Here is a 27,928-nt window from a genome sequence, read left to right as displayed (position 1 = left end):
TAAATAATCTAAATTTTTTTGCTTCAACTTTCAGTTATTTGTACTGTTTTGCTTTTTCTCAAATAGAAGCGTTATAGTGGCTTTCACCAAATCATTTGATGATATTATAGAGAGTATTGAGCAGTTGCAGTCGTCGGTCGAGACGTCGAGGAACACGATGTCTACGTATTTTTATTGGTGCATCACCATTTTGACAATTACTCTCCATTTTATTAAGTCGGAAGAAACTTGCGGCGGACATGATGAAGAATACTGTACAGCCGCTGCACGACCGTTGTTGCAAAAAGGTAAATTGGCTATTAATTGGCTACATTAAAAGCGAAGCGAACTGCTCTGTATATAATTAGACAGATATTTAATTTATTTTATATTTATAGTATAAATTTTTAATATAATTTTTTTATAAAATTCTTAATAAAACCAAATGTTACTGCCATTTTTTTAACGATTTCAAATTTCGCATTTTATCTACGTATAAATTGTTTATTCATGTTCGGACTTCATTGGCTTTGTCCCCAAAGCTTAAAATAATATACTGAAGCAAATATTTTGGAAATGCTGTAATTAATAATCACAGTGAAATTCAGATATGAATTTGTTTTTTTAAGGTTCCATATATTAAAAGGAAAAAGCGGAACCCTTTTAGAATCACTGCTGCCATAAACATAACAAATGTGGCATTTTTACACACGACACTACAAATATAAACGTAAATAAATATTTCACTTCCTCTAGTGGGGATCGAACCCGCAACCGTCGCGTTACAGTCACAACCTTGTGCCGCTGCGCCATGACTGCCTCTAATTTTAATTAATTTTATGTAAAAGAAAATATTTTTTGTCAACTATTAAATGTATATCCATACTCATGATTGTTTTGTAATAACGAACGAACGATTCAACGAAATTCAATATTGATATGTTTACATTGCATAAAATATTTAATATGAACTCCGTAAATTATTATTGCTGTGTTGTTTTTGTATTGTACTATAAAATAAATAATATTCATAATTCTATACATTTTATATAAATATTATATAATTAAACACTGATAGAGATTTATTAATCTGTGTATAAGTAAAAGTGTGATTACTACCTATTTTGTATGTGAAAACCTTGAAGATAAGAAAAAATCTGACAAAAGCGACTTGGACTCGCCGAAGGTTCCGTATAAAAATTGGAGGTCTCGAAATCTTTCTGAAAATCGGGCTTAGTTAAGCCCTTTCATCTGATACCTCACTTGAACTAGCGGCTTTAATACAAAATTTTGTCCCCTTTTAAATCTAATTAATTAGGTATTCCCTTTCTAATGTCGAAATACTCGTTTTTTACTTTTTATGACACATTATTTATTAATTATAGATTATAGATGTTATACCTGAAGTTATGTTAATTATAACCAAAGCAAGTGATTAAAACGAATAAAGCGAGATCTTGACGTAAGGAATTTTTAATAAGATTCGATTGTTCACATCGTAGAACGGCAGCAATGATCCAAGCATTTATCGTTAAATAAGCTTACCAGACAATAGAATTTACTTTTTGTTTGAACAAAAGTAATATAGATGATTTAAAAAAATTGTAGTAAACTTTATAGTTTATTTAGTAACATCTAAAAAAATAAAACCAAGGACAAGGACCTGATTACAAAAAATATCTTTAACAATCATACAAAATTTGAAAGTAGCTGGAATTGAAACTGTGCGTCTAAGCGCTCTGACCACTAAGCCATAAGTTCCTATCAAGCTACAAATGTAAATTTTTTTATAGGTACGCTTCTCAAAACTTATTTATGTTATTCTCCTTGTTGTTTAAATTCTTTTTATTTAAAAAAAATCCTAAGTGCGGAATAATATTAGCAATATATTTAAGAGATGCTTGATTGTACTGTAAATAAGTGTAAAAATTGTTTACAATATACCTAAGTATATATCAATATATCTCAATATAGGCATGATATCTGATAAAACATAATCCTCTCTAACCCCACTTCATATGATAGGAATATACTTATATTCCTTTCTTATATATTTAGACAAAGTCGAGGTAAACGGCGACGTTGAGTTCAACCACTCACACGCAATACCTCCAAAATTCGACGGAAAGTGAGGAACATAGTGTCTTAACACTAGGTTCCCTCTGCCTACCCTCCTATGTGCGGGATACAGCGTGAAGCTTATATATTTAAAAGCAACTGCAAGATAGATACCTATTTTATCCATTCATCCATCAGAAAGATAAAATACATCTTGCAATTGCTTTTAAATATATATATCTACATAATATAATGACAATTTATGTTCATTTTAAAATTAAGTAGTTTTCTAAGAGGCACTATTAGCATTATTAAGTAAAAGTATTTATTAGGGCTTTGTTTTCAATTGGGTTCATTAGTAGGTACATATGAATGTTAAAAAAGGGTGTATGAAGTGATTTAAAATTTTTGGTGCCTTCCTATTTTAACAGCGCATAGGTAATATATTTACATAGGGCGGCTGAAGTGCACCCTCTCTTCCAACCCCTGTGATCAATTTGATAGTTACGAACTTTAAGTGCATACGTGCAGACGCGCGGCAAATCACCGGCGAGATGCATCGCTCGCGTAATTTGAAATTTCGCACTTTTTTGCTTGAACTCTTATTAGTGGTTTTCGTTATAAATGTTGCAAGTTCTGAAAAGTATATTTTAGAATATGCTAACAAATATTGTGTAGAGCGCGACGTTTTTGATACAGGTATTTATTTAATATATGTTTTTTTTTAATTAAGTACAGCTTCTTTAACTAAAAAGGAATTGTTTTCAATTATGGCTTATTATATGCGCATTTTATTTTAAATTACTGAATAGTCTTTATGATATGAACAATTCATATTTAATTATATTAATATTTTAATAATAATAATCAAAGAGATTCTATTTAACTTAACTGTACAAAAAATCTGAACTTCCATTTATAAGATAAAGTACCATAAAAAATTAAATTAGTACATAAAAAATTTTAGGTTTTATTGGTCACAATACTTTACGTTTTTTCATAAATATATATAAGGTTATTAAATATATTTTTTAAATAATTAAAGAAAAATAAAACAAAGTTTTTGAAGTATTTTAGAAAATATTAAATTTCGTTTTAATCTTCAAAGTACATAGAAAGCTCCTTATGCATTTCCTTTGTTTTCTTATTTATTTATTGATGAACTTAAACTTATTTTTTACCATTAGTTTGTTTTTTACTAGTACTACCTATAGATGTTAGCTGCCAATTTTCATAATTCTAGGTCATCCAGAAGTAGGTACCCTATGAATTTCGATTACCTTTATGACGGACGGATGGACAGACAGACGGACAACAGAGTGATCTTATAAGGGTTACTTTTTTCCTTAAAAAGTACAGAACCTACAAATACACATTTTTGCTTTGTGAATTCATTTGTCTATTTCAATAGCCTTTGACGGGCATCCTATATCGGAACATGGGTATTCGAGTAAAACAATGGGTTCGCATGAAAAGGCATCAAGTTCATGAATTTAATTTCAGAAATATTCCTCTCACCTATGTACGGATAAAACATTTCAGGCATTCAGCGGGCGACAGAGATAAAAATTATTAAATGGATAGATTTTACTTTATTTATGATAGATTTTTAATGGTTAATTGATTAGCGTGAAGCTATTTGGTTATATTTGCAATTTTAAATATTTTAAATATTGTTACTGTTTTATGATATTACAAGCGGACTCGGGCGGCTTCGCCCCCTTGTACTATACGAGTATTTATTAAACATGTTTATGAAATTATTTTCACTTTAGGGGGTGAATTCTAAAAATCCACGAAACACAAAATAGTTTTCAGAGAATGCATTCAAATTTTTATAAAAATCAGTGATGATTTAAATATTTTTCAAAAATTTCTAATTTTTAATAATTTCTTCTTAATTTTTTAATAATTTAAGAAGAAATATTTACAGATATTTTCGTTAAAGTATAAGCTCTATGTACGATTCAGTTTGCCATCTTTAAACAAATGGCGGGAAAAATAATATTGGGCTAAATGTCAAAAGGTTGCTTGTCAAAGTTTAACGTTGAGAATTCAAGTACCTATATAAATTTATATTTACAGTTATTGAAAATTTTAGATTAGAAATTATCTTTGAGAAAAGACGGTTGAGATTCATAAATCTCATTATATTTTTTAAACTTATCTTTAAATACCCTAAACTGGTTTGATGAAAAAAATAAATAAAAGCAAGTAAAAAATATTAGAATAGCTAATTCTAATATTTTTTACATGAGCATTAATTTAATCTTTTTTTCACTTCCGGGAAATTTGAAATTACCGGGAAGTGACCGGAACCAGCGATAATGAAGTGAAAAATAATAATTATGTCAATCATACAATATAATGACTGACTTTTTTATTTACATAATTTAATTAACAAAATAAGTGAAAATTCTAATAACTTCAACTTGCAACTATGTTAGTGCTATTTTTCACATAGTCAAATGTTACATTTTTCGTGAAAATGTAACTTTTTTTAGATGACTAGTGTAGATTTGAGCAGTTTACCAATTTACCAATTCCCATTAAAATTAACGCTAATTACCGGTAATTTCATTTCGATACCTTGGTATCGTTACAATTTAGTAGCGCTACTTGGTAACTTAACGGAAAAATAACGTTATAATAAGGTTAATTTTGCGTTAAATCTTAACGTTAAATTTAGGGTTACTTTGAAAGTAGCGGTAAAAGTAGCGGTATAAATTACCCTTTTATTTTGTTACCTTTATGCGATGTTGCCGTTAAATTTTATTTCGCTACAATTGCTCATTTTGTTAAAAATAAAGATGGGGCGTACGTATTATGGGCTGTACAAAAGATAAAAAAGTGTAATTCTACAATAAATATTTTTTCATAAAAGTAATATTTTTTCATATTGAAATTGGATGCGAATTATAGCTTAATGCGGCGGCTTAACTAAAATAGAAAATTAATTTCATGGCTCAGCGGCGCAAGGGTGTGACTGTAACGCGACGGTTGTGGGTTCAATCCCATTAAAATATTTATTTATGTTTATATTTCCATTTCTTAGCTCTGGTGTCGAGGCAAAGCGCGGCGTTGAGTTTTGCCACTGAATACGCATTCCCTTAAGAATTCGCCAGAGAGTGGGGAACGGAGTGTCTTAACATTAGGTTCCCTCTGCCTACCCTGCTGTGTGCGGGATACAACGTGAAGCTAAAAATAAAAGAAACAAAGAAAGTTTCACAAAGTATTTTTTATAATGATAATAATTTTATTAAAATTACCCATTTAAGTTTTAAAAAATTACATGCTTAACGATTGTAAAACCAACGATGTACCTATATTCACAAAAACAATCAAAACCCGGAATCAGGCGAGAGCGACGGTAACGAAACTAGCTTATAACGATACCAAATGATACCGTGGCTTAACGATACTTCAAGTTAACGGTAAAAGTATGTAAATATAAAGGTAAATATGGTAGCGCTACTTTTCAAGTATCGACACCCGGAGTAGCGATACCTACTTTTTAACGGTATTTCATTTGACGGTATTTTATTTGATTTGACTATATACCAATGGCAAGTTGGCAACACTTCATTGAATTCCGCGCAGCTGCCATTCATAAAGCACATTTAAAAAATATATATAATAATTTTGTTCTTTCCAATGATATTTTTAGCTAATATTTGAAATGGATGCCATGTTAACGTAATAGACAAAATGTATGGCTAATTGGCTACAGGGCTTTCTTTTTTACATATATGATGTTCAAATGTTCATTAATAAGCAAAACAATCACATTGTTGATTATTTATTTTTGTACCGGCAGTTGTAGCGTTATATCGTTTTAAGATTTATAATTGATATTGATGTAAGACTTGTTTAGTGAAATCATGCAGTGATATATAAAACCAGATGTTTGATGATCTCATAATTAAAGCGAGATACGGCACTGCCACTGGGGCCCTCACACCGGGAGGAAGCGTGCGTTATCTTAACGTTTGGATGACGTTTCTCCACTATTGGAGCTTATCGCTTCGGAAGCGAGTCCGCCTATGTGGGGCGACATAAAATATTTTATTACCGAGTATTACACCGCTCCCAATTTTATGATTAATAAGCTTGCCGCAGTCCGTTGAACTCGTGCGTCGATTAGTCTAGAAAATGACAACATTTCTTCAATTTTGCTGCTTAATTCTTCTCCTCAGTAAACAATCAGATGGAACTTCTGAACGTAAGTTAATATTAATTTGACTTTTACATAAAGCTCGTGTCATGAACTTATAAAAACATTATTGACTTTAAGATATCATTGAATACACTAAGATTCAACTTTGAAATATGAACATAATGTGTATGAAAATATATTAAAATAATCATATCCCTGCAACTTATATTAGTTACTGATATAGTTTATAAATGTACCAGTTATAAAATATTGCATTAAATATTTGTACTTTTATTTCAAACACTTCAAAAATCATTTCAAATCTCTGATGTAGTAAAATTAAAATATTGTGTAGTGTATTTGTGTATTGTATAATATATTTGTAGGAAAATTTTAAAATTTAGTACATTTTGTCTTGAGTTATTATTTAGAAAGAGCTTTATTTTATAAAACTTTTAAGTTTTAAATTTAAACAAAGACTATATAGTCTTGTCTATAATATATATTTCTTAATACTTTCTTATACATGTAAGTATATGTGAAGTATAATCTCAATAAATGTAATTAAACAAATAATATGATTTTTTCTAACTTTTTTTCTCTTTGTTTGTGGCCTTAAGGTTGTTTTAAGCTGCTGTATTATATAGTTACTTTTAATGCATTTTATATGTATTAAAAGGCTTAATCAAGAAATGGCAATAGTAAATAACCATTATATTAATGTCATAATAATCATAAATGTAAAAAAAAACATACCAGAATATTTAGGCACTTTTCATTGACTTAAGCGAATGATATAATATGAAATTAATAGTAAATATTTACTTAAAATGTGCTGGAAAAGTTTACATTCCAATAATATTTATAGATGCTGCTACATCACTTAAATGCTTGTAACAAGAATTATGTAATATTTGGCAATGTGCAAGTGCGAATTTTCTATATTGCAAGTGAAAAATAAATAATTCTCATACAAAATTCTAATTATATGTATGTTAGTAACATATAGTGGTGTCATTATGTATATGTATAAGATTTTTTATTTTATTTCCACAGAGCCAGAAATAAGTGTTTTCACTGTAGCAACTCACAACAATCATGGATTGGAACGCTTTCTTCGTTCGGCTAAAGTGTATGGAATTAATGTTGAAGTACTAGGAATGGGGAAAAAATGGGTCGGAGGAAACATGGAGCATCCCGGTGGTGGTCAAAAGATAAATCTCTTAAAAGAAAAACTAAAGTCCCTAGAAAAATTAGAAGATAGAGACCGAATCATTCTCTTCACAGATAGGTATGAATGAAGTTAATAGATTATAGATATAAATATATAGATACTACTAAATTAAAATATGCCATTTTAGGTTTACACCATATGCCATTTGAGTTGGGTAAGCAGAGGGAACCTAGTGTTAAGACATTTTGTTTCCCATTTCCCATCCAATGATTGAGACAGTGTGACATTTGCTACCAGTGCAAGGAAATGAAAATAGTTCCTTCCTATGAATGGGAATTGAAATCACAACCATCACATTAAAGTCATATGCAGTGATGGGCTCATATAAAATATGTAATTTTATGAAGTGTTGTTGATGGAAATTGATAGAGACACACATACATATAATCAGTATCAGTAATAAAAAACAACAGAGGTCAAACCCCTATTTAACAATACTTTAAAAAATAAGACTTATCACTTTTTAATAGTATTCAGATAGTAATTATGAATTTGTTATAATTCATATCATTCACATAATTGATGTATTTGACTAAGATGCATACTTAATAATTAGAATATTTATTAATGATAACTTCTTAAAGTATTTATTTATACTCATTGATTAAAGTCATTGTTACTCTGGGCTTAATAAAAAAAATGCAGAATTATTATTATACATATAGTGTGGTGGCCCTTTGATATAAATATTTTGAATACACAATCTTGGTGTATTTATAAAATGGCGGACTAAATCATCATATAGCAACCAAGTGATTGCTTCAATTAGATGATGTAGATGTAAATGGTTGATGTATATTGATATATATTGGCCCAATTTAATTCAGTGACTTAAATACTATGCCCAGTTTTTGAAACAACAACATAACATACATGTTATAATAATTTAGTATAATATTATAAAAATAATAGTAATAGTTTAGTAAATTTTCATATATTGCCATTTTTAATACTATCTATTTATGCCTAGTTTTCGAAACACAATTTTTAAAATCATTATGTATTATTAATAATAAATTGAATATACTTTTACGATAATTTCATATATTGGTCTGCAGCTTCGATGTGATGTTCCTTGCTAATCTGAAGGAAATAGTTGACAAATTTACCAACATGTTTGTGAGAGTTCTCTTTTCGGCGGAATCTTTCTGTTGGCCTGATCCCACATTGTCCAGCAAATATCCAGATACAAGTATGACTAATGCGTTCTTGAACTCTGGTGGTTTCATTGGTAAGTGTTTCATATTATTATTATGTTTTAATATGTAAGAGTAGTATAATTATAACTTACATAAAGAGTGCAGAATAATAATATTTTTTTAAAATACAGCCTAAAAGATTAATTAAATAATTGAAATAAGTTTGACAAACACTACTGTATAATTGGCAATATACACTTATGTATAAACTGACACAATATGCTTCTGCTTTTAATGTTAACAACATAAATAAGTTGTGACAAGCATATAGGTGGAATGCTTGGAGGGTTATTTTTTCCACCCTCACTGTGGAATAACAATTAAAAGACTTAATTTAATTTGTATTGAAAATTTTAAAACCTTTGCCTGTTATTTTAGTTTTGCAATCTATGAAATCTCGTATATTGTTTGATTTGAGATATGGTCTCTTGAATTTTACTTTCCTTTATTTATTTTATTATAAGAAAATCAATGCTGTCTTCGCGTAGTGGGATAGCGCTTAACTATAATCGCGATGATTGTAGGTTTGATTTCCACTTATCGTATGTGTGTCGCTGTTTTTACTATAATACTGAATATGTAGACGGACTAAATCCTCGATTTGGTAAGAGGACAAACTCAACACGCAACATCAACATGAAATGCCTCGAAAATAGGATGTTGGATGGGGACCGGATTTCTTCTACTTACCTTGCTAAATACGGGTGAAGCTAAAATAATAAAATATTTAATGTTATTATTAACGTTCTTCTGTCTGTAACACAGGATACTACTCTGATGTCATGGCTATTTTGAATTACAAGAAAGTACGTAATAATGACGACGACCAACTTTACTATACAATGGTTTATCTCGATGAGGAATACAGGCTGAAACATAGAATTGCTCTGGATCACGATTCGGAAATCTTCCAAAACTTGAATGGCGCACTCTGTAAGTTATTTTTTTATAATTAAAATATAATGTTAACTCGATAATTTAAAGTATTAACCTCCAACTATATTTATAAATTAAAATCGAATGAGTGATATAAATATTATTAACGTATGTCACGTATGAATGTGTAGGTACATTTAAAGTTTAAGTAATCAACAAATCCTTTTTATTTTATAACAGCTGACGTAGAATTGGTATTGAACTCTACTGAAGACTATCCATACATTAAGAATGTGGTGTCAAACGAACGTCCCCTCATTGTTCATGGTAATGGCCCCTCGAAATTGAAGCTGAACCAGTTCTCCAATTATTTAGCTAATGCTTGGTCAGTCTCAAAAGGATGCATAATGTGTGATGAAAAACGTACTGCACTAAAGGTACTTTTTTATAGTATTTATGTTATTGTATATATTAATACTAGCGGCCCTCTCGCGGTTTCACCCGCGTGAACTATGTTACTATTAATTTCTGTCTCCATGGCTACGTCCTAGTGACGTCTATGCAAAATTTGAGACTCCTAGCATTTGTAGTAACGAAGTTTCATACAAACTTTCGACCCCAAAAACAACCCCTTAGAAGTCGGATATTGCAAATTCCCGTCTTAGCGAGCACCTACGTCCTATAAATAACTCCTATGCAAAATTTGAGATTCCTAGCACATGTAGTTTCTGAGATTTCGTGATGAGTGAGTGACCTTTCGATTTTATATATATAGATGTGAAGCAAAAACTTTTGCTCCTTTTTTACGAAATTTGCGGATGGAGGAGGTTGTTATTTGGTACAGTTATAGTTTATGTAGAGAAAGAGTGGAGAATGCTAATATTTTTTTTAATAATGCATAAAAGATACATTAAATTAATAGAATAAACATAACACACGGCCATAACTTTTACAGTTTGACAATATGCACTTTTATACACGTGTAAAAGATTAACCTTATGATATTTCAGTATGAAGCAAATATTTTCGGTAGAATAAGGATATGACCATTCAGTTCATACTAATATGTAGTCAAAGGCTCATTTATGACACATTATTATATTAAACTTGGCTCCTATTTATGTTTTTGGTGGGATTATTTTTACGTAAAAAGTTTTTTTACATTTAAAATTTATAATCATATTCCAGGAGGACGCTCTTCCTAATGTCCTGATGGCGGTATTCATTGAACAACCTACACCTTTCCTAGAAGAATTTCTGACTCAAATAGAGAAAGTTGATTATCCCAAGAATAAAATTCATATCTTTGTCCACAACAACGTGGAATATCATGAAGAAGATATTGACAAGTTTTACAAGACAAGCAGCAAGCAATATCTTAGCGCCAAGCGGGTTAAACCTTCCGATTTCATGTCCGAAGCGGAAGCTAGGAATGTTGCCAAGTAAGTAATACTATCCTAAAATTTCCATTGTTTTATAAATTTAAGTTAATTATATAATGCGACTAGTTTTATGCCTGTGGCGCCGCACGCATAACAAAATTAAATAACTTTGTATATGACCAATGTCGTAATGACGATGATGACGATGTAACCAACATCAAAATGAACAAAAATCATGTAATGCATTGTATCCTTCCTCAATACATCTATCCAACATAATAATATTTTTTTTGTTCGAAATAATATTTTCAGATTGGCGCGTTTCAACTAATCAAACTTCAATTTTATAATATTAATATCATAATTTACACTAATCTAAAAATTGTGAAAAAGCTATATTATAATACTATTTTATATTACAAAATTAGAATTTTCAATGCCTAATTATCCAGCCGTTGAAGCCGTCGTGGCGGAATGACACATGCTCGAGTTTGTAGATGCGACGGTCATGGGTTCGATGCCCACTCGGGGAAATAGAGTATTTAATACTTTAAATTTTTTCGCTCTGGTAACAAGGTAAAGCGAAGCGATGAGTTCCGCCATTCAACACGCATTGCCTTGAGTGGTGGGAAGTGAGGTACCGAATGTCTTAACACCAGGTACTCTTTGCTTACCCTGCTATGTGTGGGTTACAGTGTGAAGCTAAAAGAAAATTTTATTTCCAGGGACCGATGTGTGAGCTCAGCATGCGAATACGTGTTTTCCATCGATAGTCTCTCGCGTGTCGAGTCTTCCACCTTACGTTACCTGCTGTCCAGTGGTTATGACGTCATAGCGCCTCTCCTCGTACGCGGTGGTCAGGCGTGGTCCAACTTTTGGGGTGCTATCAACTCGTCTGGCTTCTACGCACGTTCTTCTGACTATCTCGACATAGTTAATCGCAATATTAAGTGAGTATTTGTAGTATTAGACTTTTGTTTTTTGTGTGAACATATTGGGAAGAATTACTATTTTTAGGGTTCCATACTTTTTAAGGAAAAAAGGAACCCTTATATGATCACTTTGTTGTCCTTCTGTCTGTCTGTCGGTCTATTAAAAGCCTTTGTCTCAGGAATACTTGGCGATATCGAGTTGAAATTCAAACCATTTTCTGAAAAAACCGTATTTCTACATTTACTTTAAAAAAGACATGGCCGTTTATGTCACAAAAAACGTATGTCGACACTATAAAGGGAATCAAAATTAATACAGTACTTCCGGTTGCCCTAGGATTAAGAAATTTGGCAGTTAGATTCTAAATCTGAAAACTATGCATTTCTGGTTACATCCTAAAACATAATAGCCTTAAAAGGGAGGCAAAATTTGATATTAAAGTCGCTAAAGTTCAAGTGAGATATGAGATGAAAGGACTCTAGCTAAGCTAAGCTTGAATTTTAAAAAAAACCCCAAGATCTCGATTTTTTGTACGGAACGGTGGGCGAGCTCGACTCTCCCTTGCCCCTTTTTTTATAAGTTATTTTCTTTTAATTATTTTTTATTATAATATAGGTGTTGTAATGTGTTGTATGTATTTACAAATTATACATATAAACAATTTATAGCATAATAAACTTTACACTACTGAAAAAAATGTACAATTCTAAATTTATTTCAAAAAATATAATTTTCAATGTAATATTCCGATAAATTTGTTAAATATAATATTCCACCTTCTTCCTTCCCTGATCGAACTCACAATCTGTCGTTTACACGTGTGTTTACAGAGACACTTTGTGCCCCTGCTCCACAACTGGCCTCATAGGATTTTTTTATGATTATATAAAATTAAATCAAGTTACAATAAGTAGAAACCACATGTTTATAATGAAATAATAACAAATAATAATAACATATTATATTTTTATGGCGTGAAATATAGATTATGTATTAAAAATAATATTTAATTTTATATGTTGATTTTTATTGACAGCATTTATGAATAAAATAACAGTTCATTTTATTATTCTACAAATACAATTAGTTACAATTAATAAATTATATTTGTATTATAAAGATACACAATGAATTGTAAATTAAAAATAATTATATTACCAAATTCGAATCTTTAAAGCACATTTTTTTTATTATAAGCATAAAGGTTTATTTTTTGTATAGGAACATTTATATATTACTAAAATCTATTAATATTTATTATTTTGTTTATTCTAATAGTTCTATTAAATCTGTTTAATCAAATGCAATAGAGAAATCAGTTTTAAAGGAGCGTCTGTCAATAGAGTACATATTATCTGCTGTGCATTCGTAAACGCCGGCGTCCATCTGAGTAGCGGGATCGATCTCGATCTTAGATTTTACACGATCATCGTCTATAAGCCACTCGTGAATCTGGAATATGGAAAACCATTGTATTCAAATGTACCCGTCGCGCCACAAGCGTGCGACTTATGGCGGCGGTTGTGAATTCGATTCCTTCTCTGGGGTATGAATAGTTATTATTTTCATTTCCTTGCTTTGTTACTGAGGCATTTGGTGAAAAATGAGGAACGAAAGTGTCTTTATAGGAGTGTTTTAACACTAGGTATCCCAGTTCCCTATGCCTAGCTAGAAAAAACAGAATAACTATTTATTTATTTACGTGTAAATAGTGATGGGCGTATATTTCGACGCCATCCTTGAACCAGGTGATGTGAGGGCGCGGCGTTCCTTTTGCGGTGCAGAGGAAGGCTATTTTGTGACCCAATACGTACTCAAGGTCAAAGTGCGAAGCGAGGAGGATCTTCGCTCCCTATTTTATATAAAAAAATCAAATAAATAATTTTGAACGTATTTTTCATTATAATTTGTTTATATGAATTCGCAATTTTGAGTGATAAAATATTTTATAAGCTTAATTTATTGTTAAGTTCGCTATACATTTATTTCATATATCATTATTTATCGCAGTGGCAAGTGTCATAGTGTCATACTTACATCGTTGTTATTGTAGTACTGGTCCGATTCTGGGTCCCTGTATTTGCCTGTGATAGGTAATCCGATTTGTACCTGCAAATACCGGGGAATATACATGTATGATTTTTTGAAGAAATTTAATGTTTAGAAAGATATTTATAAACATTATGAGTGGGTTTCAATTTACATCAATATGAAGATAAATAAATTATTCTCTTTTTCTGAACTAGGTCTATATATATAACGTTTTGTATGAAAATGTATGTTTGAAATCAAACCTTGGACTTGGTTCTTGATCTCGTACGACCGCGGCGTGCATCGCTCTCCATCACGATGAGTAGGAGCATTAGTGCCGCAACGACAGCGCGTTTCAGCAACATTTGTGTTCACAGCCAGGTGTTGTCCTCGCGGGAGTCTCTCAAATACTGCGGCCGCCGTCGATTGCCTAATAGCATTCGTAATTGGGACCCTTGTCTCCCCTTTTGCTTCGTACTGTGATTTCCTTTGCGATTCATACGACGTGCTCCCATTTGTTTGATGGGGTCATTGATACACATGTTAATTGAAGGACACTTTTTTGTTTAGGATTTTTATATACACTTAAATATCGTTTGTTAATAACGGAATTAACGCTTATTTTGCAGATACATCAATTGGTATCTGTGCAAATGTTCCTTTCAAAATGTTTTTTTTTTAACTTTTTGTAATTATTTTATTATAGAATTTATATTTCCTCATTAACTGCAAAATATTTAATTTTATGTTACTTCAATTATTATTATTATTATTTATTATGAAATAAATAACAATTAAGATCCAGATAAAAGCTCAGTAATGTAAAACACCAAAAATATTATACAATAATAATGCATTAAAAATATACAAGTATTATTGAAATACAAACGAATGGTTACCCTGTTACATAAGAAATGTATCAATCTTAATTCTTATTGACTTACGAAAAAAATATTTGTTATAAATCACGTTTTAATTCGATACACAAGTTTAGATAGATAAATTGGGATTTGGCTGATTCCATTTCAACATTTCTCCATTTTACCCGACGAAATCAAAGGGGTGTTATAAGTTTGACATGTCTGTCTATAGGTATGTGTGTATCTACATATATTTCTCCCAAAGAGATGAACCCATTTGTGTTTAATTTTCTTATATTCGAAAGATTACTTAATCGAGATTGTTCTCTTGTAAAAGAAGCATTTCAAATAAGAACACTCTCGAAGAAGCTATGATTCTATTATTCTAAAATACGTTCACCCGGTAGTGTCGGTAGTTTTTTTTTTAATAATAAATATATTATTACATTTATTTTAATTTGCATATGACATTATATATGTTACGTTTATTTTTAATAGTGTTATTGTTGTGTTATTGGTAAATTGCCCATGGGAAAGATAGATCTAGACGTTGCGTCACAGACGACATAAAGTGGAGTGATCAGACTAGCGGCCCCCTCAGCGCTTGAAATTACATTCTAAGTATATACCTAATACTTCCAATGGATTCTTATATATCTTTTATATTATAATAATACTACTTCTAGTTTTTGATTAAGGCTTCTTATTTTATATGTAGTTAACGGCGGACTGGTGCTATAAAGGAACGTCTAACGTCGTGTTAACTTATGTATATAAGATTTAACAATAACAATTAATATAAGAAATATTTTTACACCAAAAACATGCAAATCATTTAAAATTGATTTCCTAGAATGGTACATTATTAAAGCTAACATAGGAACATTCAGCGGAATTCAGCGGAAAGCGGGAATCGGAGTATCTTAACACTAGTCTCCCGCAGCCTACCCGGTTACAGGCGAGGAATGCAGCGTGAAGCTGATACAGCAGGGGAGGCAGAGAGAACCTAATGTTAAGACACTTCCGTCCCGAGGCATTGCGTGTTGAGTGGCGGAACTCAATGCCGCACTTTGCCACTACACCAGAGCTAAGAAATGGAAATATACATTTAAATATATATTTCATTTCCTCGAGTGGGGAAGTTCCTCGAACCCATAACCAGAGTTTGCAGTCACACTTTATGCCCCTTTGCCACGACTGGCCTGGATATCTTTACTCATTGCTGTTTAAATATTTTCTTATTAATTTTTACATTTTTACAGGGGAATTTGGAATGTTCCGTTCATTACAAACTGCTATCTGATGAAAATTTCTATATTCCGCGAAGAGTATGCCAAAGGCGTCACCTACGTCAAGGACGAACAAGATGCGGATATGGCGTTCTGCGCAAGCCTGAGGAGTAAGGTATGTACATGTACTTTAATATGCATAATATTCACTTTGTGTCGATGCCTAACGCGCCATTTCTTTTTTGGTTTTTCTTTTGTTTTCGATTTTGCCTTTAAGTTGTGGCGTGGCTAGCTACAGAAATGTATAGTACTATCGTTTTTTTAGTTGGCAATAAAATTTTGCTTTCGTTTTTTTCAATAGCTAATTTGATCGGTTATTTTATTTATTAATATACAGTACTAGCGGACCCGGACGCGGCTACGCCTGCTTGAAATATAAGAATATAATTTCTATAGAAATATAATATCAATCTAGATGAAATGCTAAAAGTGACTTTTATATTTATTTTCATAAGGATGAATATCAAAATGACGCGGTAACGAACGCGGTCGCGTAGCGACGACGGTTGTTATTAACATGGCAGAATAAATTGCATGTCAAATTAGAAAGTATTTTAATTTATTAGTATATATGTGTAATGTAATATTATATAGCCTATAGCACTTCTGAAGAATGCAGCTTTCATACAAAACAAAAACAAAGTAAAACGGACCAGTAGATCCAGAGATCTTAGCGTTCAAACAAACAAACAAACTCTTCCGCTTTATTATATTAGTATAGATGGCGTATTAAATCACGCTTAGAGTAATCCTCTACTGTAGTTTAGTTTTGTGATCGTGCTCGCGGGGTAGCGGTGCAGTGCGAGGGGGGCGTCCCTATGTTGGTATCTAAATAACCATTCTACGCAGTTGTAAATAAATAGTTGTGTAGTTCAAGCAGGTGAAGCCGCGAGGAGTTCGCAAGAACTATATAAGACTTTACTTTCTTTTCAGGGAATAATGATGTATGTTAGCAATGAAAAAGCCCTTGGCCATCTCATTAACCCGGAAACATTTGACACTACCCAAACCAACCCTGACGTGTACCAAGTTATGGAAAACAAAGCTGAATGGGAAGAACGCTATCTGAGCCCTGAATACGCTTCTAGCTTTGAAGAAGGGCGTAATCATTCCATGGTAATTTTTGAAATATGTCGCTGCCAAAGAAAGCATTAAGAGTTCTTAGAATTTTGTAAATATTTCTACATATAAATGATTTTTTTTGTATGTAGGAATTTGTCGTTGTTGTGCCAAAATGTGCATAATCTGATAATATATTTTTTCTCTTTATAGATCAATGAGACACCTACCATGAAGGTGTCTCAGGCCAAACTGAAACGTAATCCCTACGCCTAAACAATTTACCATGTTTATTTTGTTTTTTCAATTTCTTGTTATGTTTTTTTCTTTATTTTGTTTCTTTGTTACTCTCGCAGCCTTGTCCAGATGTCTACTGGTTCCCTATAATGTCAGCAAGATTCTGTAAAGAGTGGATAGAAGTGATGGAGGCTTATGGCAAATGGAGTGACGGGACCAATAATGTAAAACCTCTTTGTTTTTTTCCGCTTTTCTTTGTATCCCGCATATAGGAAGGCAAGTGGCGGAAAACAACGCCGCGCTGGCTCTTTCCAGAGCGGGGAAATGAAGATAATTCAATCCCTTGAGTCGGAATCGATTCCATAACCGTCGCGTTTACATTCAGATGATGTGCTGCTGCGCCACGAAAGACCTCAAACCTTTCGCTTACCTTAAACTTTTCGATTTTAAATGTGCTTTCAAAATATATAAGAATTAATTTTGTTTTATATTTTAAGTGGAATGTATTACCATCTTTATCATTTCAGGACAAGCGACTCGAAGGTGGATATGAAGCAGTACCAACACGAGATATTCATATGAAACAAGTTGGCCTTGATAGACAATGGCTATATATTCTTAAGGAATACGTCCGCCCCCTACAAGAACTCATATTTACAGGGTACTACCATAATGTAAGTATAATATTGTTTTATGTTATAAATAAATTTAAATACCGACGAATACAAAATCCGTTTTTCATTGTTTCGTTATGCACAGTTTTATACGATTTGAAACTGTAAACAATTACAAAAGAAAAAGTAAAGAAGTAGTAGTTTTATAGTAGAGAATACAAATTCATTTTCGAAATTTTTAATCCTTTTCATAATACATATATACCAATCGTTTTTTAAAGATATTTTTGTCGTCATATCTTATGGGAAAAATGAAAATATGACTATGACACAGACTGTAAAAATGTTCTTAACGGCTTTAATAATTAACTAATATCATTGACATTACAGCCACCAGTATCGGTGATGAACTTCGTGGTACGCTACAGGCCCGACGAGCAACCCTCACTACGACCCCATCATGACTCTTCCACATATACTATTAATATTGCACTTAATACTCCATGTAAGTTGTTTCATTTGTTTAAGTAGCCTCACGCTTTTCTCATGGCAGGACAGGGAGAGGGGTAAAGACTCTGGGTTCCCCACGCACCAATTTTCGAGGCGTTACGCAATGAGTCAATATACCCAATCGTTCCCCTGAGTTGGATTAGAACCTACAACCTTCGCGTTTACAGTCGGACACTGTCGACTAGGCCACGACGAGCTCATAATATAAATACACAGTAATTTGTATTAATATAATAATAATATATTAATCTAAATTTAAATGTAAATCTGTAAATATATGCGTGTTTTCATTTTCTCGCTATGAGACGAAGTGCGGCGTTGAACTCCGCCACTCTACACGCAATGTCTCGAGAATTCGGAGCGAATTGGGAAACATGTGTTTTAATGGGAATGGAGCATTCTTTCTCTTTCTGCCTTCACTGCTATATGCGGCATACAGTGAGAAGCTAAAAAAATAAGTAGGTATAAACCATACATATACCATATTGCTTTTCTTTATTTTTAAAACAGACGATGATTACGAGGGCGGTGGGTGCAGGTTCATACGCTACAACTGTTCAGTTCGCGATACAAAACGCGGCTGGATGCTGATGCACCCTGGACGCCTCACCCACTACCACGAAGGCCTGAAGGTCACTAAGGGAACTAGATATATCATGATCTCTTTTGTTGATCCGTAAATGTTTATTTTTGTATAGCCCGACAAGAACTTTATGAATTATGAGATAATGCGTATTTTAAATACATAATATATAGGGCCGCCCCCGCTCACACCGCTACCCCGCGAACCCTTGCACCGCTAAAGTACAGTAGAGAGCGACGCTAAGAGTCATTTATTGTACCATTCGATATTTATATGACACAAAGTGACGCCGAACTCCGTATATCGAATATTTTACAAGCGACTGTACATTCGCGAGATTAACTCATGTCTGTCTTCTCAAGATTCATAAAGTATTTATCGGGCCAAATGTTATTGTGAATTTTATAATATACCAGTGGCCCCGTTTCTACTTTTATCATATATAAATGTCATTAAAGTATGTTTCTTTGTAAACGAAATCATATTTTATATATGAATGAAATACCTATGATTTCTTTCATCAAGTAATTTATTAAAATAGCACATGTAATTTTGTGTGTATTAAAATATACATAATATACAAATTATCTTGTGGGTTACAGTATTACGGCGATGTCAATAATACGAGACTTCACATTCAACTCTTTTATTGTATATTTAATTTGGTTATTTATACTCTACAAAACAATGGTGGAAAATCAGTTCACAATTGCATTTGTAGCGAATAAATTCAGGGCGCTGATATAGCGTGTTAACAATTATATATACCCCTACAGTCTCTTAGCAGGAGTAGGGTGACAAACACGCACAAATTTAATTATATATATATGTGAAATTTAGTTTTGGTTTAAATTTGGTTTCTTATAAATAATTACATTTTACAGCAAAGATCTTATTTTCCTTAAAATAATTACTTTACAATGGTCGACATATGTATGAAATTCACAATAACTATTTTTACATTTTTATTTATATTGTTATTTACTAAAAGTACATTTATATTTTATATACTAACTTCTTTTTAAATATAATAATTTGCAATTGCATTTATTTTTTAAACTGACTCTGAATATTAAGATAAGTAACATTTGATCGCATGCAAGTTATAAAAGTAGTTTAGAGATATCCTGGATACCCCTGAAGTTCCCAACACCCACAGTACTCCACAAGAGATATTTGCTTGACATTTGATCCAGGATGCTTAGTTTTTCTCATAATTAATCTTAATAAAGTAATTAATCTTATCAAATAATATGCATAATCCAAGTAGATTGTAAGAGGATCACCGATAGTTAATATTAAGTTAACAATTATAATTGTTTATTAAATTGTATTTTATTATACTCATTTATATTTTTCTTTCAATATTTTCAGATTTAATTTTTATATAATTTAATTATTAATTATATATTAACAATTGTTTATATGGATTCCTATTAATTTTATTTTTTATTATGTAAGTGGATATATTGTTTTAAATTTGTATTTTGTTACTTGCCAAAGATATGGGAGCATCGATTATATTAATAGTAGTAGAGCAAGAACTTGTTTTATTTACCGTCCCTTTTTGTGTTTAGAAAATTAATATACAAGTCGTCACATGAAACACGCCGGTTGTGAGTTCGAATCTCACTCCGGGAAATAAAAAATTTAATATTTTCATTTCCTCGCATTGATAAAGAGGAAAAGCGCAGCGTTGCTGGTTTCTGCCAGGGTAGGAAGAGAGGACATGGTGTTAGCACACTCCGTTCCCCACTTTCCGCCGAATTCTGGAGGCATTCCGTGTTGAATGGCTGAACTCAATGCCGCGCTTTTTGCCTCGATACCAGACCGAAGAAACGGAAGTATAAATTTAAGTAAATATTTCATTTCCTCGAGTGGGGATCGAACCCACAACTATCGCGTTACAGTCACACCCTTGTGCCACTTCGTCACGACGGCTTTAAGTAATTAACAAGATAGGCCATATATGATAGCGGACTTTTTTGCACATCTTTTTAAGATGTATAATTGTTTTAAATTATTCTGATCTATCACGTAGGCGGCGTTTGCAACGTAAGCACATAAAAATATGTTTATTATGATATCACAATTCAAATTATGAGAACGACAGCCGTTATTTTCACGATAAATGAAAATATATGTCCTTTTCCATGTTTAACTCTATTTCCTTATCGAATTCTATTAAAAAGGGTTTATTGGTTTAAAAGTGAAAGCAAAAAAAGGAGATGTAGGTAGTTTCGCATTTATAATATTACTTTTGAATTAGAATTATAGGTCATAGTTACTTCAGTTTTACTTGAATTTATTGCAAAATGCTAGAATTCGACAAAAACAGACCACTCTACTACTGCGTATAAACATATATAAATACGGAGTAAAAAAGTAATAGTAAGCTTTCTATTTATCACATGGATTTACAGCATCGTGGGACTATTACATTAAATTTAATAGCAAAGAACTTGAGACGTTCCATGAAGTACAACGGTTTAACAAGAAGGTGAAAAGAAGAGTGAAAAAATGTAAACTTTGAAATGAAAAATTTCCGTCACTTAATGCTGGGTTCCCAGGTTCCTTTCGCTTACCCTACTATGTGCGGGCCACAGCGTGAAGCTAAAAAAATTTAGATTCATGTGAAATTTTATTGATAAGGAGATATGTTAAGTATATAAAGCACTCGTCTGCATTATAAATTAAATTCTAAGCCATATTAATTAAAGCATAGATAAGTAGTCAGTATAAGGTTTGAGGATAGGTGCACAAATTATGTTATATTTGTATGTAGGTTAATACTTCCTGTCTATAGGAGGATATGTTGGTTCACTGTAAACCTAAGAAAGAAAATTAGCAGTTTCTGTCAATATTGAAGTAGGTACATGAAAGATTGACATCAATTATTCTTCTTTATAACTTATCTTTACCTATAACGTATTATTCGTATAATCACGCATATTATGTCTTTACAAAAGGTCTGAAGTAATAATTAGTATGGCTAGTAATAAGTGTGTTTTTAAAAAAAACCGGACAAGGGCGAGTCGGGATCGCCCACCGAGGGTTCCGTACAAAAATTGTAGGTTTTGAGCTTTTTCTTAAATTCAGGCTTAGCTTAGCCAGAGCTCTTTCATCTGATATCTCACTTGAACTAGCGGCTTTAATACCAAATTTTGCCCCTTTTTAGGACTATTATTTTTTAGGATTTAACCACAAATGTATAGTTTGTAAATATTTTTTCTTGAATTAGTACCACTGGTAGATGCTAGCTGTCAAATTTAATAATTGTAGGTCAATTGGAAGTACATTTTGATTCTTTTCTTGACTCGACACTATTGTCGAGAGACGCGTTTTTTGTTTTTGAGGCTGTTATTTTTTAGGATTTACCTACACACGTACAGTTTTTCCAGATTTTTTCCTAAACTATTACTATCTGTAGATGCTAGTTGCCAAATTTCATAATTCAAGATGGTGTTGATCTTGGAAGTACGAATTTTGATTCCCTTCACAGTGTCGAATACTTATTTTTTGCGATAAAAACGGCCATATAATTTTCGTAAATATAGAAATATGTTTTTTATCATTAAATCATAGGCCCGTAGATCTGCGTATATGATCTTAATTTCTACTCAATATGTCCCAGCGTTCCTGACACAAAGGAAAACAAACAGACGGGCAGACAGGCAGACAGTCGGACGTGAGTGATCTTATAAGAGTTTCTTTTTTCTTTAAAAAGTACGGAACCCTAATTAGGAATTAAGAATATCGTATCTGATAAAGCGGTATTTCAAGTGCTATATTATATAGGTACTTAATACAAATAATATGCATCATTGTTCTTTAATTTAAAAATTTTATTATTTATCATTAAAGCAGTGAGGGGTTAGGGAGGAAAGCGAGCGTGGGGCAGTATTCCTGGATAATAATATAGTATAGTTATATAATATAGCAGACCCTGGTAATAGCCGGGATTAATGCCAGGAAGAAGAAGAATATAGTATAGTTATATGTGCAAAATAAATGTAAAAACAACTCATTTCTGTTCGTCTCAATATATGAATTATAAATTAAAAGATTGTAAACTTATTGTAAGCCACTTGAACTAGAAGCATCCGCAATTTCTACGGACTCCTTGGTCTCTTGCGATTTAAAATCATTAAAACGCTTAGTTGGATAACGATAATGTTTACCAAAAGCTGGTTCTGAGTATTTTTTGAATCGTTTAAATTCCAATTCTTCTTTCTCCCATTCTTTTTTATCAACGTAAGGGAAAAGATGTCGCAACCAAGTAGGAACAAATTCATCCATGTAAAAGAAACGACGTCGCCAGACCTTATGAGTATCGCAATAGCTTCCACGGCCTCCGCCGACCCAAACAGGTATACTAGAATTACAAAATAGACAGAATGCTTAAAAATAATTAAATAAATAATTCAAAGACAATCTTATCTTATCTCTATGTATAAAACAGTAAGAATATGTTGTCTGTACATTTAGTATTTTTGACTGAAATGGATAGAGGTACATTTAAAAAGAATAATAGAAAGCAAAAATATATTTTTTTTTAATTTCTCGTCTGTATGTATGATCACGAAAGTGCTGAACCGATTTACATAAAACTTTCACCAATTGCTTTGTCTAAACTCACCTTAACAACAAGTTTATCAAAATTTTGTTTTATCAAAATCGGTTCATTAAAAAAAATTAAGGCATTACCTTTACCTACGAATATATAGCAATACATATCTATACTTAGGTAGGGGAACACAGGGTAATGAGAGCGGTAGGGCAATGGGAGCTACGGTGATTTCACGGAATGCAGGATTTGGATTCGCGCAATCGAGCACACAGCTGTTTCCGTCAACCACCAGTCATTAGTGCCATTAGTGCTGCACGAGGGACGATTGTGTTTTCCGCTCCACGCTGACAAAAAAATACTAATTTCCTTATAGTACTTTAAAGAAAAGAGATAAATTAGGGGAAGCTAAATAGTTTTATAGCTGTTAATGATTATAATAACGAAAGATGTCATTTAAAGTGCGATTTGTTATTTTTATATTTAAGAATAATTATAAAGGTTCCCATTTCGCATATGAGTGTTAAATAGGCTCTCATTAGCCGCATTTGTCTGTGATTGATTATAACCGTGACTATAATATTGTTAAATAGGTAATCAAGGTATAGTTCTTAATAAAAAATTACAAAAATTTAGAGAAATGTGATTTTTATCAACATTTTCCCATAGTAGGCTCTCATTACCCTGTTCTCCCCTATACTTATAATAAACCTGTATTTGTTTGTATTAAATCTGTATTTTTAGCTGACTTTCAAAACAAGGAGGAAATTCTCAATTATTTTTTTTTCGATTCGATACGCGATTCATTTATTCGATTAATTATTTTAGATTCGATTCGATTTGGCTATCCAAAGTTGACTGACAGACAAAAATACTATTATTTTTGTCTGTCAGTCAACTCTGTTGATTAAATTAATAATCATAAAGTTCAAGCGGGCGAAGCCGCAGGCGGGCCGCTAGTAAACAATAAATTTACGTTTTAATTATTATACGATAACTTACAGGCTGAAGTGTCTGAGAGCCCACCGATAAGCATTCGTGTAAAAGTAAGCAGAGATAGGGTTAAGATGAGGGTACGGCTTTGCACTCGATAATCCGGCAGCTAATGCCACAACGGTCATGCCTGCTTGGTACCCTTCTACCATTGTTACCAGGCCTGCTATGATATTTTCCTTATTTGGTTGATGTACGTCCATATTCGTCTCTGAAAATAATAAGTTTATAACATCTGATGTGGAAATCCAGGACGTAGAAATAAACTAGAGATATCACTATTAATAGCTATCTAAGTATTAAAAATATCTACATTGACATTAATAAAAAAAAAATAGTATAAGTACAAAACGGGTGTTAATTAAAGTAGTGGCAAGAGTGATCACAAAATCCGTACAAACGAAGATGCAAATGTTGGCAACTAGTAGATAATATAAAGTTGTTATAATATACTGATTATTGCCATACTTTAGAGACGAACTATATATATAGCTTCAATAAAACAATTGGAGTAGTCTAAGATCTCATTGCTTAAATCTGTAGGCATCTGCTTTTTAATGAAATTTATTTTTAAGAATGATACATGATGGTAGAATAGATAACACTAGGGTTACTATGGCAAAGCTACGAAGAAATTATGCTTACTAAGAAGAGATGATTCTCTTCTTAGTATGGCAAAGCTATTCAAAGCTTTTAGCTATTTTATAAGCCTATAAAAGCTTAACACTAGGTTCCTTCAGTTTACGCTATTAGTGAAGTCTAAAGAAGCCATCCATTAAATAATATTTCACCTGTGGTTGGTATAGACAAATCAAGTCCTAATCTTGGTCTCCAGAAAAATGTCCCCGGCACACCACACTGCAAAAGAATGTTACAAGATTACAAATTAAAATATATATTCTTTTTAACGTAGGTGGTACCTACTGGAAATTAAATTTTAATTCTAACTCAAAACATTCTTAATGTTTGCAAGCATTTCTGATTTGCCAGAAGAACGTAGAGCTACTACGGAGTTCTGCTGAGAAAAGATGGCATACAACTCAACAGTTCTTTCAACATAAAAATTAAAGTTTCATTATTTAATAGTCTTACATAAAATTGAAATGACATTTAATTTCACCTATTTTTGTACTTCAGATAGATATTCTTGAACAGATAAATAAATTTTCATTGTTAACATTGTTTACAGTTACTGAAAAAACTTACTGCTATACCTCTCTGTAATAAAATGTTTATTATATTTATTATATTAATAAAAATTTTATTATAGAGACATATACCCATGTTGGCGTCTGTGGTAATCTATGATGAATATAAATTATACACACAGAAGAATATTAACCAAAGATAACAGCTATAATATATATTAATCACAATTAATTACCTTTAGGGGGAATGATTATATTTCAATTTCTTTTCCCTACTCTTCTTAAAAACAATATTTTCAACTGATTTTTTATACTTACTTTTACCATCGGGATAGCGATGAAAAATAAATAAAAAATTATTTTACAGTCCATCTTGTATAATTTATAAGACATGTTAAAATCCTCTTCAAAGTTCTCTACGTGTTGCAGTATCACAATCGTCTGCGGTCATATGAAGTATCAAATGCAATATGCATTTGTTATGAACACAATAAATTCCTAAGGGGGGAAATCGATTTTGCTACAATACAATCCTTTCAGCGTACTTCGTAGATGACATTCATTGAATTAATTTTCTTTTTTGTCGCAATAGTTTAAATGTTAATTTTTTTAATATATTTTCTTAAATTAAACTAGCGTTTCATCTTATATGATTGCGATTTTAAACTAGGAATGCGAAGCACTGCAAGACCTTAGGATAAGCAGCTCTAAACCAGCGTTGCCACAATTCCCGATTTTTAACCCCAAATTAAATGTTCCGAAAGGGATAAGATACTAGGGGAGAGCGGGGCCAAAAGTTCCGATTTTTTTTTAACGTCAAATATTGCTACGAATACTTGATTTCAGTATTTATACAATATAATCAAAATCAACTTACATATCTAGACTTGCAATTAAAACAGTAATTTGGGGTATTCTTTGTAAGACTTTTTTGTTATGAATTTTTTTATGACTGAAGTCGGAAAGTAACAACTTACCCCGAGTTGGGGCAAGTTGTTAACAGGCCGGGGTAAATTGTTACCATATTTTTTAAAGCGATTATTTGCAAAATAAAAAACAATAAATAATCAAACAAAGCCTGTTTATTTAAGGAATAATCAACAGTATCATAATAATCACCAGACGCCAAAGCAAATCTATTTTAACCGACTTCTGTAAGAAAAGGAGATTATCAATTCGACTGTTTCTTTTTTTTATGTATGTTACTTCATAACTTTTGATTAGGTGAACCGATTTTGATGATTTTTTTTTATTTGAAAGGTAGTGCTTCCCATGTGGGGCCTAATTTTTATTTGGTCTATTTTTGACAATGGTATTTATGAGAAAATCACATAAGTATTAAATTTGTATTGGTACGTGTGCGACAAAATGACGAATTACTCAATATCACGCCAACCGATTCTAATGAGTCTTTTCTTATTTGCAAGGATACGCTTCAAGGATAGTTTGATGAAAGTTTGGTTAGGTTCTGATTGTAAAATCCGGTCAAAATTGAGAAAATTTGTTTTTATTTTGGTAAATATTAATTATACTAGAATAGTTACAAGGGAAAACTTTGTTAAAATTATTGTCAGAAGTAAAATTCCCCATCGTTGCATTTCTTTTCAACCAACATCAAAAAAGAAGTTTTCATTTTTAACCGACTTCAAAAAAGGGAGAGGTTCCCAATTGGCCCGAATATTTTTTATGTATTTTCTTGTTAATATACCAAAATGTTAGTTTCCACAAAAATAATACCTAATTGAGTCAAGTTTTACGTATCACAACAGATGCCACTCGTTACCAACCTCTACCACCACAACCAACACTCGTTTAAGAAGTATCCTTTTAAGGTTACTTATCACTTAAAATCGTAAAAAGAATTAATTTTGAACAAAAAAAAACTGAACCGAAAAACAACGGAACTAAAAAGTATAAGATAATTTTACATAAAATAAAACTTATTTTGATTTTGTTAAACCAAAATAATAAACGAACATTTTATACCTTTAGGTTTTCGCACTTAATATGTATATGTAATTCTTTGGTAACAGTTTTTATCTTATTCCTGCAATCTTTGAAAACTACATCCGCTGCTTTTTGCATCAACTCATATGACACATAACCTCGAGTTGATTTCCGAGCATAAGTCCGCATGTTACTAAATTACAATATTTTTTTGTATGAAAAATTACAATATTTACATCCCATTATTGGTACATAAATTGGCGAAAGTTTTTC

The 27,928-nt window shown here is 31.8% G+C and overlaps 3 protein-coding genes across 5 annotated transcripts; 1 reads left to right on the top strand and 2 right to left on the bottom strand.

The window, feature by feature from the left end:
* Nucleotides 1–142: 142 nt before the first annotated feature.
* Nucleotides 143–20,541, top strand: Plod (procollagen lysyl hydroxylase). 3 transcript variants are annotated; one of them, XM_085206364.1, is made up of 13 exons: nucleotides 143–287; nucleotides 7,250–7,484; nucleotides 8,486–8,658; nucleotides 9,392–9,559; nucleotides 9,743–9,939; nucleotides 10,691–10,944; nucleotides 11,610–11,834; nucleotides 15,971–16,112; nucleotides 16,931–17,113; nucleotides 17,413–17,517; nucleotides 17,821–17,967; nucleotides 18,298–18,412; nucleotides 18,928–20,541. In XM_085206364.1, exons 1-13 carry the CDS (start codon nucleotides 158–160, stop codon nucleotides 19,095–19,097), a joined length of 2,244 nt encoding a protein of 747 aa, XP_085062490.1. In that variant the 5' UTR covers nucleotides 143–157; the 3' UTR covers nucleotides 19,098–20,541. The 3 variants fall into 3 exon arrangements, with proteins under 3 accessions (XP_085062490.1, XP_085062488.1, XP_085062491.1); XM_085206362.1 differs by lacking the exon at nucleotides 143–287 and adding an exon at nucleotides 2,588–2,736; XM_085206365.1 differs by lacking the exon at nucleotides 143–287 and adding an exon at nucleotides 5,566–6,259.
* On the bottom strand, nucleotides 12,764–14,271 carry LOC146527178 (immunoglobulin domain-containing protein oig-4-like). Its single transcript, XM_085206367.1, has 4 exons — nucleotides 14,112–14,271; nucleotides 13,855–13,926; nucleotides 13,520–13,669; nucleotides 12,764–13,269 (listed from the first exon to the last, which is right to left on the bottom strand). Exons 1-4 carry the CDS (start codon nucleotides 14,211–14,213, stop codon nucleotides 13,111–13,113), a joined length of 483 nt encoding a protein of 160 aa, XP_085062493.1. The 5' UTR covers nucleotides 14,214–14,271; the 3' UTR covers nucleotides 12,764–13,110.
* A 2,406-nt stretch (nucleotides 20,542–22,947) lies between the features above and the next one.
* On the bottom strand, nucleotides 22,948–26,172 carry LOC146527176 (uncharacterized). The gene is made up of 4 exons (XM_085206366.1): nucleotides 26,027–26,172; nucleotides 25,352–25,418; nucleotides 24,570–24,771; nucleotides 22,948–23,375 (listed from the first exon to the last, which is right to left on the bottom strand). Exons 1-4 carry the CDS (start codon nucleotides 26,099–26,101, stop codon nucleotides 23,075–23,077), a joined length of 645 nt encoding a protein of 214 aa, XP_085062492.1. The 5' UTR covers nucleotides 26,102–26,172; the 3' UTR covers nucleotides 22,948–23,074.
* Between the last annotated feature and the right edge of the window lie 1,756 nt (nucleotides 26,173–27,928).

The sequence above is a fragment of the Heliconius melpomene genome, chromosome 21 (genome assembly GCF_056956725.1).
Source record: "Heliconius melpomene rosina isolate 202511_hmr_F chromosome 21, ASM5695672v1, whole genome shotgun sequence".
NCBI lineage: Eukaryota > Metazoa > Arthropoda > Insecta > Lepidoptera > Nymphalidae > Heliconius > Heliconius melpomene.
The sequence above is the reverse complement of the archived record's forward strand: the minus strand, read 5'-3'. Positions and strand labels throughout refer to the sequence as shown.